The following is a 19,041-nucleotide window of genomic DNA, read 5'->3' as shown; positions in this document are numbered from 1 at the left end:
TAATTCTGGTGATTACTGCATAACACAGTTTTCATATCTTGGATCTGACTTTAAAAAAAAAAAATGGAGTTAGAAAACCAGGTGCGGTGGCTCACACCCTTAATCTCGGCACTCGGGAGCAAAGGCAGACAGATCTCTGTGAGGTCAAGGCCAGCCTCATCTACATAGTGAATTTTGAGCCAGCCAGGGGCTCATAGTGAAACCCTGCCTCAAGCGAAAAAGGGGGAGTTAGAAAAACTATGGCAGTAAGAGTCTAATATTCAGGACTAAATGTGTCCAGTCTTTTCCCAGTGGGAGGAAATGGACGGAAGGTTTTTCACTAATATTTAGGTGAACACACTCAGCAACGAGTTCTATCGTGCTCATTCCTTCCCTGCGTTCTTTCCCCCTCCAGCTGGTTCTGTCTCCTAGCTAGACACCTTTAATATTACACCTGTCCCATTACCTTATAAAACTTGGAACTTTAGAAAAAGCTTTTCCGTTTTCTGGGGAGACATTTGACAGAGCACACAAGGAGGTCAGAGGACAACCCATGGGAGTCACTTCTCTCCTGCCACATGGGTTCTAAAGATGGAAGGCACCCTCGCCCTAGCCCTTTCAGATTCAAATGCTTTGGAGTTGGATTAGTATGTCAGTTTGTGTTCTCAAATTTCGTGTATATCTATTTTAAAGAAGAAATTATTTTAAAACATAAGGGGTTAAAGTAGGCTTCTGTCAACAATCAGGCAGCTCCCCCGACCCCGCTTTTGGTTACAAGAAGAAAATGACAGTGGGAAACCATGTGGTTTGAAAGGGAATCCTAACCAGCAGCACTTACTGCACCCTCGTCACGTGGCTCACAGCCCAACTCCAGCTCCAAGAGACCCGGTGCCTGGTTCCAGCCTCTACAAGTGCGCACACACGCACGCACACACGCACGCAGCACACACAACTTTTAAAAACTAAAAGGAAGTTGAATTTTGCTGTTCCTGCTTGTGTTGCTCACAATTCAGTCTCCTGCGAAGATGCTGGTTTGCCGGGTTTTCACAGTGCCCTCTGCAGACTGGGCACTGTTATAGCAGCTGACGGGGAAGAGCGCATTCTCAGTCTGCCTCCTTGTTTCCTTCCACAGATCTATTGGTTTAAAGATGGGAAGCAGATTTCTCCGAAGAGCGATCACTACACCATTCAGAGAGACCTTGATGGGACCTGCTCTCTCCACACCACGGCCTCTACCCTAGACGACGATGGGAACTACACCATCATGGCTGCCAACCCTCAGGTGAAAACAGATGGAGGCTGGGCTCTGGTGGTATTGGGGTTGCCAGCCTTTGATTAGGCACAGGAACTGCTTAATTAAAAGGCGAAGTTGTACTTTTTTTTTTAACCTATAAAACTGTTTTCCACATCTTGTATCCACCTCTCTCTCGATGATAGAAACTTTCTTTGCTTTGCAAGCATTTATTCCATCACGAATTCCTATAGGAAGGATCCTGGCACACCCATGCATTCCTTACACAAATGCTTCCAAGGGTCTCTCATGTGATCTCCTCTTATTAGAGTTATGGAGTTGCAGCGGAGGGTGGACACAGTTTAGAGACAGAAAACAACCTGTAAAAGAATAAACTGTAAAATTTCAATAGAGCTAAGTGCAAGAAGATAAAGAAGGGGAACAAGGTGCAGACCAAGTGGGGGCATGGACATACAAACTGTTTAAAGAGAAATGCATGTAAAATGCCAATGGAAGTCTGAGTAGACTTCCCCGCCGACAGCGCCTATGCACAGATTTGGGATTTGTTTGTATCACAATGGTTTTCTTATTGAGCATGGATTGAGGGTCAGAAAAGCAATGTCTTCTTAGATTTAATAAACAGCCAGGCCTCACACTCCCAACTTAGCCTGTAGATCGTTTCTCATTGAGTATCATACAGCACTATGTTGGGAGCAGGGGACACAAAAATGAATAGGAGGTTATTCTGTATCCCAGGAGCTCAACGTGTAACAAGGTAATTTCCATAAGTCCACAGAAGTAGAGAAGTCACGTATTCAAAATAAGGGGACTAAAATTAACGAATGTGTCATTTAATTTAAGAAAGTCATAGTTTAAAATTCCAACCCATTTATATCATTTCGGATTTTATTACTCTAAGAGATGTTGTTAGGAGATATTTTAGTGTATGGTCATACCGTGATGAATATACTCTATCTTGCTTCACCTCTGAGTGAATCAGAGTCAGGCTTGGCTAGTATTTGTGTGGAAGAAGATGAAGTTTTAGCAAAACTCGAAGACTTGAAAGCTCATACAATATTTTTCCTACCCAGATACCAGTTTCCTTACAAAGAAGTGTGTACTAATCGGGCGTGGTAGCGCACTTGGGAGGCAGAGGCAGGCGGATTTCTGAGTTCGAGGCCAGCCTGGTCTACTAAGTGAGTTCCAGGACAGCCAGGGCTATACAGAGAAACCCTGTCTCAGGAAAAAAAGAAAAAAAAAAGAAGTGTGTACTACCAAGATAAGACTGAAATAAATTACTCACATAAGCAGATTATGTAAAGGCACAGCGACCACCCTCAGATTATTAACACACCTTCTTAAAGTTCTCATTTAGTCACTAATGACCATATGACCACCATCCTGAAAAAAAATAAAATAAAAATCATCGCGTTATTAAAGTGGGGTACAGTGAGAGCTGACAGAGTCATCACCTACTGCGTGAGCATGAGGGCCTGTGTCCTGATCCCCCGTCTCCATGTTAAAAGCAGCATTGCGATGGCACCTCCTCCGCCCGTACTGAAAGGGCAGACACGGGTGGATCTTGGGGGCTTTCTGTCTAGCCGCTCTAGCCCAACACTGAGTTCCAGATTCGGTGAAAGACACTATCCCAGAAAGTAAGGTGGGGAGGGATGGGGAAGACATCTACTGATGAATGACCTCTGACCTCTACAAGCACACATGCGCATACATACCTGCACACATCTGTGAACTCATGCATACAAATACACACCCACAGGCATAAAAGTTACATCCTAATGCTTATGTTCCTATTTTATGTGACTGAGGCAGAACATGCCTTTCTGTCTTTCTGTCTTTCTTTCTCTCTCTCTCTCTCTTTCTCTTTTTATTTCTTTCTTTATTTCTTTTTTCTTTCTCTCTCTTTCACTCTCTCTCTCTCTTTCTTTCTTTCTTTCTTTCTTCCTTCCTTCCTTCCTTCCTTCCTTTCTTCCTTTCTTCCTTTCTTGTTTTTGGTATATCTCCTTGACTCTTGACAAAGTTCAACTGTCAGTTTTCCGACTGCTTGAAAACAAATGCTGGAGAACTCAACAAAACCCCGAATCTTCTGTTGGGTTCTCTATTTCACTTCTCCTCTAGGAAGGTTGGCAGTATTTATGGGGTATCGGCACTTCTGAGTACTTGCCAGGACTGGTTCCTGCAATTAATTTCAATGCATTTTCCTACCATGTTTGAAATTGTCAGTCGAATAAGCTGTGTTATAGAACAGAAGAATGCAGATGTAAAAGTGAAACTGAATCTGCTCCTAATCCTCTTCCAAATTCTGCCTGTGCACGGGATATCTCTAAACACAGAGCTTACGATACCAGCCAGCCTCAAGGGTCGGTGTGTCTGCTTACAGAAACTGTTTTGACAAACTGTACTGCAGTCACTAGTTAAAGAGAGACCACTAAAGACTGGATCAGTACACACTGCACACCTATATCAGGTTACCTCGTAAATACATATGCTTACCATTTTTCAGTTGAAAAATACAATCTTACACAAATCCTGTATATAAGCCATGCCCTCCCATTCCTCCCTATTGTAAACAAAGGAAAGGAATGAGGGAATGGAAGCAGAAGACACAGCACAGATGGTGTCTTAGAGGAGTGGGAACTGCACTCTAGCACCCAGCAGCCTGAGCGCTTGCCAGCTCTGCCATTCATTGCCTATGGCCTTCAGTAACCAGTTCACCTCCTCACTCCCTCCTATGGAAAGGAAAAATGATAATGTGGATGTATACAGTAATGTAAGCAGCACTTGGTTTGCTCGACATGTAGTGTTCCTTCTGCGAATGCTAGTGCTTGCCATTGTTCCGATTTATAGACACAAACTCCCCATAGTAAGACTGCAGTTGACACTTGGCAGAGCTTATGGGACCAAGATGTCAATAGTTCTATGAGGGGTCCCACTCCATATTACTGTTGGAGAGCGAGCAAGTCGATTGGGATGGAATTTGTAAGAAAGTTGCTGCTGTGTGGTCTTCTGACCTCCTGCTGTTCCCTTTATCAGCCCCATTGGAAGAAGTGGGGCATCACACGAATGCACACACGCAGCTTGCCACAACCACCACAGCTGTGAGCTAGAGACAGGACCACACCCACAACACAGCTGAGGCTGCCGGCCACACATGAACTGGAAAGTCTCTCTGCTCTCAGCAAACCCACAGCCAAGAGACAATTGGAAAGAACAATTACTGCCCTCACCCTAAGCCCCTGCACCTCTGCCTTGTCAACCCCAGGATCAACCCCCATGATCAGCCTCTTTAGTGCTCGCCCACTACCCTCTGGAATTGAAAAAACGGAGCTGGTAGAAGTCGACTAGATGACGTCAGCAAACCAACATCCCAGCCCTCCCACTCCTCCCATGATTTTAGTGAAGGGTGATTACGATGAAGGTTCTGGGTCGACCATGAGGAGCAAGTTACTCAAAGAGCCTGCAGTGTTTTCATCAGGAGACAGACCCAGTACTCACAAACCAGGGGAAGCTGAGAGGTGGAAACCGTACCCCACATGCACAAGAGGCCAAGGTTCAGTCTCACAGGACAGTAAAACGGGGTGGGGCCTCATGAAAGAAGTCTGAGTTCCTAAATGGACACTTCCGGTTTTGGTGACGTGTCTCTTCAACATTGCTGGAAGAGGACTGGACAATTAGTGATGTTTTCACAGGCGTTCCTATCCCAAGTTTCTGATCATGTTGCCTGGTTGGTTTTAAGTTCGAAAGTAAACATGTTTTTATTCATCCCGAGTTGCCAAGAGCAGGTGTGTCCCTGTCCAGCTATTCCAGCTAGACTTTGTGTAGACAAGGGGCGCCATTTTCCTACACATTAACAAAACATGGCATTGAAACCAGAACAAGTGACAGGCCATGTTTCTACCTACACTTTGGCAGACCTGATCTGTGGCTATAGATATGTGGTGTTAAAAATAATCGCCCAGCCTCAGCCTTACAATATCTGGTATTGCATATTGAACTTATCATGTTCTTGTAACTTGTGACTTTTAGAGATTTAAAATCAGAATGTCCTAGGTAGACACGGATCCAAAATCAACATGAAAATCTAACTCCCTCAAGAAGCGCTCATCCTCTGAAGCATGAAGTATCGCAGGCAGAACCCTGCAGCTGGCCCTCTACTGCCCCATGCTCCTTGGCTTCCTCAGGGTTTCTGTGTGCTTGTTTTTCTAATTCTGGAAGCATTTGGGGTTAAAGTGGAGACAGCTCATACTCTGTAGCCTACATGATGTGAAATGACCAAGAGGAAGATGAAGGGATCAGAATGGAAAAATTAGTTCAGTAACATGACACAGCAGCCAGGACTTTCCTGAGCCATGGAAAATAATTACAGAAAGCAGGCAGGGAAGGAGCTGAGAACCAAGGACAGAGGGAGATAGTATTATTCAGCAGGATGCTTTATAACAGTGGAAAACCTGGATGAATCTTTGGGGGAATAAGAAACAAGCTAGATATTGTTAGCTACCTCTAAATTTTACTTGGGATAGAGCACAGCTCTAAACCCACGCCAACTGCGCCACGTGTACTACTCCGTGTGTATGGCCCGGGCAGTTCCTCAGAAACCAGAGCATCTCACAGCTTAGCATGATTGTACAGCACGACCCCAGACATTGCCAATTCGGAGATCACAGAAACAGTTTGTTTCAGAGCTAATCCCATCTTTAAGACACAGCTGAATCTAAACACAAGTGTTTTGCTGAGTTTTGTTATGTTGCTAAGTTACCGTAGGCTGCATTTAAGTTGGGACGGCTGTTTTGCAGTTTGATGTTTCCTCCAATTGCGTGATGTACACGAGTGCGGCAAGCTTTTACAAAGGCTCGTGTGCCACGAGTTAAGCTCATAAACTATGAAACATAAATGTTATTTTCATATCATGTAAATAATTGGCTTTGCGTGATGAGGCATCAAATAACCTCTACGAGCTGGATGTTCACACAGAATCATTTCAATATTTCAAACTTCTTGCTTGTACTGTAACTTTAAACTTGGTGGATTTTTTTCTCCCCACCTGAAATAGATGTAACACAGAGCTGAGTTAACTACAGAAAATTGCTGTGTTGGTTTTGTTTATGTAACCATCTGGTCATATTCTAGGTCTTACTTAGCCATTCACTTGCATTATAATATTAGAGCAGATGGAGATCTGAAAGTTAAAACCAAGTACAATACTGTGTACCTGTGCGTGATGGTGACGACGTCTGTGGTTGGTTGGTCTTTTTATCCAGAAGATTAAAATCACTCGGTGCGATTCTGCAGGGGCAGCCTCTTAGTAAGATGTTCAGACTCACGCCTGAACTTTCTTGTGATGTGCACAAGGCGGCATCTTCAAAATGGCTTCACTGGATTCTAGGTTTGTTTTTCAAAGGAAGAAGTTAAAAGTATGTAACTTCTTAGTTTAGATGCTTTCTAAAGAGTTCCTGTATTAGTTAGCAACATACTACATTTTTTTTCATTAAATTATTTGCTGATTGTGTGTGTGTGTGTGTGTGTGTGTGTGAGAGAGAGAGAGAGAGAGAGAGAGAGAGCACTTGCCACCATGTGTGCATGGAGCTCAGGGGACGACTTGTAGGAATCAGTTTCTCGTCCTAGCGAGTAAGTCATTACAATATAGTGCGAACCTAGTAATTCCAGGTTCGTCTCTGGTCTGCATTACACCCTATGAGTCCACCTCTTCTGAGTGGCTGCATCCCTAAGGAAGTCATGATGGAGAAGACTGAAGAACCAGGTTACCAGAGTCCTGCCCTCCATTAAACCCCACGCTGGGTTTCCTTCTATGATATCTATCCTACCTTGTTTCTTCTGATGCAGCCTGTCCCTGCCTAGTCTCAGCTGGAGCCCGAGTCTTCAGCACACTGCTACATTGCCTGTCTATATGGGCATCTTGTTACACGGGTTTCTCATTCATCCCAGGCCAGAAGTCACAAAGCCTAATTATTGATGGCACTTCTGCATCTCGTGGTCCCTCTCTTGATGTTTCTGTTTGGACAGCACGGGACATTAGAAGTAGATCTGAGAAGTGGGGGAGGAGCTCATTGATGTCGCTACCTGTGAATAATAGTGATGAGAAAAGCCAAAACCAACTCCAGAGTAACATCTGGTGACTTATTCTTGTCATCTGGCTCCCCTATGGATTGTACGTGTCTACCTACAACTTATCAAGTCTACAGTTGGCAAACTTAAGAGATAAATACAACTTTTGACTAGCTAAGCCTTTATCATGTGACTCACATATTCTGGGCATTCGGTTGTTTGTAGCTTTTAAATTGTGCACGTGTTTATTTTCAGAGACTACAGTGACATACCGTCAGGGCGCTCACCTCATCCCATGCACACCTCTTACAGAAGGCTCGTTTTCATCATGCAGGCATCCCTTAGTACATGGCTTCGACAAAGCAATAACACTAAGTGTTGAGTGTATTACTGAGAAGACCTGAGAGAGAACTAAAATTATCTAATTCTGATCTTAGAATTAGTCACAACAAGCAGATGTTTACTTTGCAATTTGGCTTCCTGTGTTCGGAAAGCCCTTATGTTGCAGATGAATGAGGGGTGTCATTTTGAATGTCATCCTAGATAAAACCATCTCTTGTCACCTGAATCCTTTTAGCAAATATTTTTACTGAGGCGCTTGGGTTTGGTCACTAGTGGTACATGACTGTGAAATAATGTCTTAGAGAGAATAAGATACAAGACTTGCTAGTGTGTGGTGGCTAACACGTTTGCTTAATGTCTTCTGATATCTCTGACAGGGTCGCGTCAGTTGTACAGGAAGGCTAATGGTACAGGCTGTCAACCAAAGAGGCCGCAGTCCCCGCTCTCCCTCAGGCCATCCTCATGCCAGAAGGTATTTCACATGCTCCTTCTTGGGGGGACCCTGGGGGTTACTTCTTATCCATTTATTGCTATGAACCCATTGCTACGGCAATCACAGGATGACAATGGACACAGACTTGAAGTGGAGCCTCCTTATTTTGCCTCTTTGCATTTTACAACTAGGAGGGAACAAATAATTGCCAATATGTGTCCAAACAATTCAGCTATACAACCACTAGTTATTAAGGAAGAGACAATTTATAAAATATAAGAAAGTCAAGATTCACGGCCTTTACGTGGCACATGAACAGGAAAACACTACCAAATGGAACATGAATGTCCAAATCAAGTCTAAACCACCAGCCGTGTGGGCTGACAGTCATGCACCATTACCGCTAGCCTGAAAATCAGCTAGAGTTGGTGAGAGTACACGTTACACCACCTTGTTGGAGACAGCACAGTGAGAGTGTAAGACTTATGGGTAAAATTTGTCATGAGACCCCAAGTGCTCTAGCAAATATTTATACCCCAGGCCTATGAGGGATGCTGAAATGGAGATAGCAGGCAGGCGCTGGATGCCACTTCTTAATAATATATTTGAATGTTAAAAGAAATAGGATAAGGCAGCCAGCCAGTCAACCTGTCATGCTTAGCTGTATTACAGACACAGCATCCCAAAATAGCGCTATGTGTAAATTATGGGCCCTGAGTGCAGACACCTTTGGTGGAGAGATAAGCAGAAAAAGTAGGTGGGCATCAAACAAGTGGAGCCAGAATCACCCAGTAACTACCACAGAGCACTTGATTCTGACAAGGACTGAACACGTGCAGTCGATGACCAGTACCCACTGTCGCAGTGCCAGCTCCGGGGAGCCTAGATCTCTATCTGTGGCTATAAAGACATGTTAGTATTATGTCTGTCACTCTGTGTCCTTCTTTTCTACTTCTGTCCAATAAGTAGACTACACCTAAACTTCTCCACATGTCAGTGGCCTCACAAGGCCCGCTGTCATATATCATATATTATATGTCATACATTATATGAAACAACCGATCATTGTTAGCCTGACATAGCTGAGCAGCACGGAGGACTGAACCTAGGGCCTCATGCCTCTGGGGCAAGCGCTCTTCCACGGAACCTTAGCCCCACCCTCAGTTTTTAAATTTAATCTTCCTAATGGTTTCTGACAATTTGTTCTCAACATCTAGCTCGGTTCTCACGTCTCCACTGTCATTACTTTCAGTTCCATTGCTCTGGTAACAAGCTACACGAAGTCTGAGCTATTTGCACCACCTTCTTAAAGCAGAAAATAAGGCCTTTAGGCATACAAACTAATGAAAAATTAAAAGTGCCTAAGAATGTAATTTGTTTTTCTGGGGAACATGAAAGGGAATTTTGATGAGAAATACATTATATTTTTAGAAAATAAGACATTATAATTAGCTACAAAAGTAAAGTCATGGTAAAAAGTTAATGTTTATTTCTATTGGGAAAGAATCAGTAAAAAAAATCTTAGCAAAAGCTACTGTTACTTCTAACATATTCTAACATAAGCTTTAAACATGTCTACTTAGAGCTGGGCAGTGGTGGTACACGCCTTTAATCCCAGCACTTGGGAGGCAGAGGCAGGCGGATTTCTGAGTTTGAGGCCAGCCTGGTCTACGGAGTGAGTTCCAGGATAGCCAAGGCTACACAGAGAAACCCTGTCTCGAAAAACAAAACAAACAAACAAACAAATAAACAAAAATGTCTACTTAGGTAAAAATATTTTCAAATATAGTAGCCTCATTCTCCATTTCCATTTGTGGTTCATCTTTAGTAGTCAGCTGATTGGAGACGATTCTATTGATCATACACTTCCAAATGAAACTAGGTTTGCTTTCATTTTTGCTGTGTAAAATTTTGGGGGTGGACTCAGACCGGGACTTATGTCTCCTGGAAATAGCTACCATGTGTGTTGTATTTATCCGCCTATCCCTTCTCTTGCTCAAAGGCTATAGGTTGTATTTATCTGCCTATCCCTTCTCTTGCTCAAAGGCTATAGGTTGTATTTATCGGCCTATCCCTTCTCTTGTTCCAAGGCCTCGCTCTCGATCACGGGACAGTGGAGATGAAAACGAGCCCATTCAGGAGCGATTCTTCAGACCTCACTTCCTGCAGGCTCCTGGAGACCTGACCGTTCAGGAAGGCAAGCTCTGCAGGATGGACTGCAAGGTAAGTGTGTCCCTACCTGCTTGCCGTACGCTGACAGCACAAGAGAAATGGACTCTGTCTACATACAGCTATCATCACAGTTTTCTTTACTTGTAAGCATATGTTAAATATGTTTACTCTGAACTCTATGCACCAAACTCCAGCGAATCACTGGGTCATACTCTCTTCCTCCCTCTTCCCTCCCCATCTTGTACTAACAGTTAAGTGTGATGAATCTGCCCTGCATCCCAGTCATCAAGTGATCTTTATGGAATTACTTACATTTATATTCCCCCCCCCCCACGGCTGTATTACTTGTCTTCTCATAATAGTTTTTATTCGTTGACTTTATTTTAAATTAGCTTACATGCCAACAGGTTTCCTTACAGCATTTTCATACATATTTAGCTTGGGATGGTTTCCAGTCTCACTCCTCCCCTCCCTTCCCAGCCTCCCACTGTTCATTCCCTCCCCTACCAGTAACCCCCCACCCCTACCCCTCCCATCCCGAGTTCCACCTTCTATCCTATCCTTTGTATGCTACTGTCCTAAGCTTTAGCTCCTAAATATGGGTAGTTTTCAAAATTATTTGGGCTCCATCTGCTGGTTCTCTCTGGGATTGCAGAACAGGAAAAATTGCTTGTAGAGTTTGGTAGAGGTTTGAAAAAAAAAACATGCTGTTAAAATAAATTTCATGGCTCACAACCAAACATTAGGCAGAACTTGGGGAATCCCACAGAGAAGGGGAGGAAAAAATGTAGGAGCCAGAAGGGTCAAGGACACCAGGAGAATACAGCCCACACAAACAATAAGCAGGGCTCATAGGGGCTCACAGAGACTGAAGTGTCAATCATGGAGCCTGCATAGGTCTGAGATAGGTCCTCTGCATATATGCTATAGTTGTGTACCTTGGTGTTCTTGTGGGACTCCTAACAGTGGGAGTGGGGGCTGCCTCTGACTCTTTTACCTGCTTTTAGGGCCCTTTTCCTCCTACTGGGTTACCCCATCCAGCCTTGATATGTGCCTACTCATACTGTAACTTGTTATGCTTGTTCAGTTGATATCCCTGGGAGGCCTGTTCTTTTCTGAGGGGAAATGGAAGAGTAAATTCTCGGGGGGTGGGGGAAGCCAGGGAGAGGGGATGGAAAGAATGGAGGGAGGGAAAAGTGGGATGTAATATATAGGAGAAAAATAAGGGAAAAGGAAGTAAGTTCTATGGATAGTCACATGACACTGCTAATGTGCAGCAAAGGAGAATAACATATATTGGCATTTCTACAACAGGCCATCGCTGTGGCCTTAATTAATTTTGAAAACATCACTCTTGAAGATGCAAGAATAGAAAGTATGAGAGAGAACTTGAGTTTGAGAGAGGTTTTACCAATGACCGCAAGAATGGGAGGACCATCTGTGTTTCCTCATTTTAAGTAGGGGGTATTTTGTATAGCTTTTGCTACCCTACCTACTATGGACCATGCTACCAGCCCCACCCAGCTTCCCTTGAACCCACAGACACACACACAGCTGTTCAATTTCAGCTTGCCTTTTGACACAATTGCTGGATGCTACTCATCTCCCACCTGGAAAATGGTGCCCTTATCAACCGTATCCCCGCACCTCTCCACCTGCCCTCAACTTTAGTTGCTCTGTTCCATCTAGTTCCTGTTGAACACCCTGAGCACCGGCCTGTAGGAGCATCCAAGAGCTCGCATGGCTGGTCACCTTTTCTCCCTCAGAAGGGTGGTGACCTTGCCTCTTCTCTCCGTGCACCTCTTTGCTTCCTCCAGGGACCCAGAAGTCCTGCCTATTCCTTCCACCCAGCAATTGGCCCCTGGCCTCTTTACTGACAGATCAAAAACCAATTAGGGAACAGGACCTTAGCATCAGATCCACCCCTATAAGGGGGTCAGGGGCTTTAGCTCAATCCTAAAATTTTACTTTGAAGCAATCAAATTTATTTGCTTATTCTTTCTTTTTTAAAATAAATTTGGACTTCTAAGAACATACAGAAAAGAAAATAATTACTAATGTAGTACATCTTACAGAATAAAACACAAGTTGAATATCAATGCATTTACTTTATTTTTCATCAAGAATTAATATATGGAGGAGTGGTTGTGGCTCATGCCTTTGATCCGAAAAGTCAAAAGGTAGAAGCAGGTGGATCTCTGAGGTTGAGGCTAGCCTGGTTTATATAATGAGTTCCAGGACAACCAAAAAATGAGCCTGTCACAAACAAACATAGCATGGCTCTGTCACAAACTGTCCTGAAATGCAAGACAACCAGTGGTCAATAGCATGAAATGCAGGCAGGTCAATAGCATGACCCTTACACAAATAAATAAATAAATTTAGCATTCGCTTTTTGGGGGCTTGGTAAGATAAGTGAGCCAGTACTTTGTCTGCTGCTCACACATGAGAGCTTGAATTCAGATTTCTCCAACACCCACATAGAAAGCTGGTGCTCTATAACACACTACTGGTAGGGTAGGTAGACACAGATAACCCCTAGAGCTCACCCATGCAGGGTAGCCAACCAGTGAGCTCTTTGTTCAGTAAGCCACCCTATCTTAAAAATGAGGTGCAGAACTATAGACCTCTGTCTTCTACCCACATGAGCACACACATGCACACAAACACCGCACACAGGAATTCATATGCTGAAACTACCATATGATCCAGCTGGATATAGATCCACAGGAAATGCAATCACTCATCACAGAGGTCTGCATTCTTATCACTTACAGTGTCCGTGATTTAATTTGTTTAATCCGATTCAATTTAAGTGTTCTGCAACAGATAAACAGACCTTTTTTTTTTTCTGAGTTCTTTGCTTTTTAATTACATTTTATCACTTGGTTTTTTTATTATATATTTTCTTTGTTTACGTTTCAAATATTATCCCCTTTCTCCTCCCCGTCACCCACCCACTCCTGCTTCCTGGCCCTGGCATTCCGCTACACTGGGGCATAGAACCTTCACATGACCAAAGGCCTCTCCTCCCATTGATAACCAACAAGGCCATCCTCTGATACATATGCATCTTGAGCCATGAGTTCCACCATGTGTACTCTTTGATTGGTGGTTTAGTCCCTGGGAGCTCTGGGGCTACTGGTTAGTTCATATTGTTGTTCCTCCTATGGGACCGCAGACCCCTTCAGCTCCTTCGGTCCATTCTCTAGATCCTCCATTGGGGACCCTGTGCTCAGTCCAATGAATGACTGTGAGCATCCACTTCTGTATTTGTCAGGCACTGGCAGAACCTCTCAGGAGACAGCTATATCAGGCTCCTGTCAGCAAGCTTTTGTTATCATCCACAATAGTGTCTGGGTTTGGTGGTTGTATATGGGATGGATCCCCAGATGGGGCAGTCTCTGGATGGTCTTATCTTCAGTCTCTGCTCCAATATCTTTAAAATATACATATGTAATGTATACTGAAAGAAGAAATTCCATCATTTGTGAAAGTGCAGTGTTCCTGGTGGACACTGTTAAAGATGCTACTTCCTGTAGCATCTAAAGGACCTTGCGGTGGGGGGCTTAAAGAATTCTTACTGAGGGCTGGCAGAGCAGGATTGGGAAACTGTCAATCACAGCTGGGAATGCCAGTCATCAGGAGACCAGTATTCATTCAGGAAATCCATTGTTGAGCATGCTGGTTATTACCGAGCCATCAAACACATGACAGCGACTGACAGGAGGTTGTAAATGTTCCTGCTGCACCAAAATAAGAAGAGAGAGAGAGAGAGAGAGAGAGAGAGAGAGAGAGAGAGAGAGAGAGAACAGATAAGCACCCGAGAGCATGGACGTGCCGCATGGCTCATTGTCATCATTCCACGATGTGTGTTGTGCATGGTCTAGGGCATCACGGATGCAAAATATACAAACTAAAGTTTTGGCTTGCCCATCTTCTAAATGAACACTTTAAGTGTTAAGTTAATTCACAGATATAATGTATAGGATGGCATATCCAGTCAACAAAGAAGATGATGCTATCCCGAGGTTGTTATTAACTGCAGTTTTAAAAACAGAATTATAGGCCAGGTGTGGTGCACAAACCCTTACTCCCAGCCCTCAGATGGCAGGGACCCAGGCCAGCCTGATTACACACAGGGAAACATAAGCCAGTTAGCATTACACAGACGGGCCCTGTTTCAGAAAAACAAGGAAAGGAAAGAAACTAAGGAAAATGTGTAATTTTTTTAATGTACACTGCATCCCATAGGAGTACAATTAGAGCAAGTCTGATCTTAAAACAAAAGCAGGTAGCAAGAGTGGGTGTGGCCGATATGCTGATATGTAGCGCTCTGATAACTATCTATTGCTCTAAGCAGCAACATAGACATCCTTTCACCTCTGCCATTAAAAGGATATTGAGAGTTAAAATAATCACTAGTTGAATTCACTATAACGATATGACCTGGATAGAGAAAATATGGAAGTCAGCAGGAATGGTGGCACAAGTCCGTAATCCTGGCACTGCGTTAGGCAGAAATGGGAGGATCACAAGGTCAACAGCATTCTTGGCTACGTAATAATTCGACACCAGCCTAGGCCACAAGAAGGAAGGAAAGAAAGGACACAGGTGTCCAGCCATATGAACAGACATGCCACACTGCTACCTACTTCGAAGGAAAATTTCCGTGTATTTAAGATTTGAAAGAGGAAAAAGTCATAATAAGTCAAACACCGAATGGAGCCCCTCCCGCCACAGCCCCTGCAGTACATTCACAGGCTCTATCCTTCACTCAGCTGTAAGCCTGCTCGGTGGGAACGCTTCATGATAGATAACAAGTGTGCTCTTCTCTCTGCGTCTGCACATGGATCAAGAGGACCAACTGCTCAGACTGTGGCCGACCTGTGGTGACCTTTAGTTCCTGATACCATATTGTGCTATGCTCTGCTCTCTGACTCACTGGGAGAGCTGCAGTGACAATGACGAGAACAGGGCATGCTCACTCTGCTTGAGTAACGTCGCCCCCTGGAACTGCTCCTCTGCAAACTTCCTGTTTTGAAAGGACCCGGTCAACACCTTCCTGCCCTAGGGCCACAAATCCTGCTTGTCCATTATCAAACCCAGAAAAATGGGAACAAACTATAAGCTCCCCAGGACCTGGAGCCCAGTCATAACTATCTATCTACTCTGATATTTCTGTACCACTTCTAGTGTCTTCCCACGGGGAGAGGGTACATGAGGAGAAACCACTTCCTAACTACTGCTCTTTCGAAACCCCACCCCTTTAACCCATGACGTAATTGCGCTTTTTCCCCTTACATTCTCCAGATGTGACTACATGTGTCCGAGACACCTTGTTGGTAGCAGGAATGAGTACTTACCATGGGGCAGGAGGAACTGTACGGGTTCTCTGGCTGATTTAGACAAGGCTAGTGTTTCAAAGGAACCGTTTCATAATCCAATAGTTTTATGATTGTTTTATGATCCAATAGTCTTTGGGTAGCAGAATACATCATTTCCCACTAGTAGAGTAGGAGGAAGGAGGAATATCAACTCTTCCTCACTTCTCTTCTATCCTAAAGTCAAGGGCAGCCCTATACAAAGCCAGCAGATGGCCACTGCCCCTCCCTTTAACAATGCAAGGGGGACTAGCCATTGAATGCTTTGGCCTGCTCTCTGTTCAACACAACTGCCAAGCTCTTAAGGTTTTCAGGATGTCTCCATTGTGATGCTAATTTGTCTGACTTTCTGGGCAATTTCAAATTGCTCTGGTTATTCACTTTCAAAGATTATAAAATAATAATAGGTCTGTGTCACATGCATCTCCATGGTGATGGCCAGTCCTTGGTGGGAAGCTTTCCAGCTGAGTGTTACTGTTATAAAGGCTGCACCTCCCGTGTTTCCAAAGAGCTCAGAGCTCGGTGCCATCATCACCTGGGAATGTTTATAGTCTTAGGTGAGGTAAGAAGATGACAGAAATATGTTTTAATCCCCGTTTTACTTACCTCCGAATTGTTCTAGAAAAGATGTTTAGAAGTGTATCTCTCAGTGCTCATGGGAACCACGGGAAGGTTTTAAACAAGAGAGTAACATGGAAAAGCCATTGTTTGTGCTACCGGAGGACGAACTGACTCTGGATCCGTAACTCTTGGTGATTTGATGGTTTTACTACTGGAGAAGTTCATGTGTGTCTCCTTTCTGGTGTAGGTCAGTGGGTTACCAACCCCAGATCTCAGCTGGCAACTAGATGGAAAGCCCATACGCCCCGACAGTGCTCACAAGATGCTGGTCCGTGAGAATGGGGTCCACTCCCTCATTATAGAGCCAGTCACGTCCCGGGACGCCGGCATCTACACATGTATTGCCACCAACAGAGCAGGACAGAACTCGTTTAACCTGGAGCTTGTGGTTGCTGGTAGGTGGCCTGTGATTTCTTTCTCACTGCTGAAACAAGTTAGTGGGCAAAGAAATGAATTCTGTGGTCAAGTAATGACTTTATGAGTTCCAAATTTTAAATCTTCAAAAAAAAAAAGGCATTTCAGGTGGCAGCCAGGGAATCCTGGTGCTGAAATACTCGGCACCACTAGGTGGCAGCAGTAGGTAAGGCCTGTGCGAGCCTGTTGACTTAATTAGAGCAATGCTCTCGCAGCTGCTAGCAATGACTCCGAATCTCTGAGGCCTGTCAGGCAGGCATTCTGAGGAGCAGATGGCCGGGCACTATGTGGGCCTATCAGTCTTGAATTAATTGAGGAAATAACGTGAGTGGAATGAAGCGTACAGACCTTTGCTTGAGGGGAGGGCTAACCTCTTACCACCCGACGTGAAAACAGTACTTCATCTTTCTAAAGCTCCCGAGTTCCTCGCAGTGACCCTTTGGCATGCCACTAACAGATCATTCCTCTCGTGTTCCCTTAGCTAAGGAAGCACACAAGGCCCCTGTGTTTATGGAGAAGCTACAGAACACGGGGGTTGCTGATGGATACCCAGTGCGGCTGGAATGCCGTGTCTCGGGAGTGCCGCCACCTCAGATATTTTGGAAGAAAGAAAATGAATCGCTCACTCACAGCACTGAGCGAGTAAGGTAAGACTGCACGGTGGCTTCGTCTACCTCAGAACTTGCACAGTCCCGGTGCTAGCTGAAACGACGCATCAGATACTGCATGCAAATCGGTGAGCGTAAAAGCCATGTACGTTATCATCAGTGATGTGCAAGACGAGAGCCACACTTCGTCCAAATGTAGGCTTAAGCTTTGGAAGAGAGCAATTTTGGGATGTGACAAAGCAGATTCTGACTTAACCTGGCTGCATTTTTGAAATGTGTATATCAGAAAGAAAAGATAGATTCGTTTGCTCCCATGGTGGTGGCCCAGCCTGTGGTTTTGTAAAGGCGGGTCTTCCCTTAAGAATTAGTGCATGGATTTACTCGCCCTCTTGAGGTCTGCTCTGCTCTCCCATTAACTTAATGGGGCTAGCTGCCTCTCTAGAATAAGTATGATCCTATTATCTGCTGCTCGCACAATTCCGTTTCTAATGACCTAATTAAAAATGATGCTTCATGTCCAAAGCCACTTTTTAAAAATGTAGAGCCCTAATGACTTTATCTTTTTCCGCAGCATGCACCAGGATAATCATGGCTACATCTGCCTGCTCATCCAGGGAGCCACAAAGGAAGACGCTGGGTGGTACACTGTGTCCGCCAAGAACGAAGCAGGCATTGTGTCCTGCACTGCCCGGCTGGATGTCTACAGTGAGTGCGCCTCATTTCATCTCGGTGCATTTCACACACTGAATGGTTAAGAATGAGATGGCAGAGTGATATATCTCATTACTCTAAGCTTTACATTTCTAAGTTAATATGCCAGGATTTTATTTGCCAAAAAAAAATTCATATTACTCTTTCTCTTTCTGTTTGTAGTTTCCCGACATTAATAGTGAAACCCTTCCAGGAGAACAAACACCCAAGTATCTCCAGGGTCTTTGATTGATTAGCGAGATGTGCATGTTGGTTTCTTAGGCTGGCTGGTCAGCTGCGCCTTTCTCACTTCAGCATCGTAGGGGTTAACATAAAGGCATCCGCATCTTTCACATTTTCTTATTTGTGTATTCTGCAAGTGACTGTCTCTAACCATTTCCTCCCAAATCATATTTTTTTCCGTGTCTTGGGGTAGTTTTAACATGGCTATACCTTGATTCTGGAATGTGGACTTACATAGCTAAGCGCTTTCCTCATTAAAATATCTTCAGCAGCTCTTGGCAGTAGACTCTTGAATGTGTGTATGTGTGTTTGTATACATGCATCCTAAATTAAAAAAAAAAAAACCCTACCAACTCAATTTCAGGACTACAACAGAATTATATGACCCATTGATATAAAGATAAATAAATAAAAACACTAGAAAATATTTCTTTTAATTCCAAGAAAATTACCTCTGCTTGAGAAAGTAATAGTCTTTTGAAACTTTCTCAGATGTCTGGTTCTCTTCAGTTTATTAATGTTGAGATCTATCTAGACTTCCTAACTATGATTATTATTTTTAAAAAAAAAGGGAAGGAATCTAGGTCAGATATAGGAAACTTATCAATTGCTCTGAGACTTTCCACTCTGCAGATACTAGAAGAACAAAACTTTCTGTGTTGCCTGGCTTCCCAGTCCCACAGGCACAGACAGACAGTGACTTGGGACACCTGGAAGCAAAATGCACAAGTGCCTCCGCATTGTCCACATCTCTACCATGGTTGTTCATTCTTAAACCCAGAGTCCATCTGTGGGGCACTGTAGAGGTAGCCAGCAGTTAAGAGCACTTCCTGGTCTAGCAGA

General features: G+C 44.0%; 1 protein-coding gene across 10 annotated transcripts in view; it reads left to right on the top strand.

The window, feature by feature from the left end:
* Palld (palladin, cytoskeletal associated protein) overlaps positions 1-19,041 on the top strand; it is a 391,277-nt gene that overhangs the window by 369,535 nt on the left and 2,701 nt on the right. For 9 of the 10 annotated variants that reach the window (NM_001293772.2, XM_011242242.3, XM_006509503.3 and 6 more), the window contains 6 exons: positions 1,112-1,261; positions 8,011-8,105; positions 10,157-10,289; positions 16,431-16,638; positions 17,139-17,304; positions 17,837-17,970. In NM_001293772.2, coding sequence (NP_001280701.1) covers positions 1,112-1,261; positions 8,011-8,105; positions 10,157-10,289; positions 16,431-16,638; positions 17,139-17,304; positions 17,837-17,970 — 886 coding nt within the window. Of the gene's footprint in view, positions 1-1,111; positions 1,262-8,010; positions 8,106-10,156; positions 10,290-16,430; positions 16,639-17,138; positions 17,305-17,836; positions 17,971-18,138; positions 18,470-19,041 lie in introns of those variants that run through there. The other variant, NM_001081390.2, reaches the window with a different exon arrangement.

Source organism: Mus musculus, chromosome 8 (assembly GCF_000001635.26).
Source record: "Mus musculus strain C57BL/6J chromosome 8, GRCm38.p6 C57BL/6J".
In the NCBI taxonomy this organism is placed as follows: Eukaryota; Metazoa; Chordata; class Mammalia; order Rodentia; family Muridae; genus Mus; species Mus musculus.
This window is presented reverse-complemented; position numbering and strand designations above follow the sequence as displayed.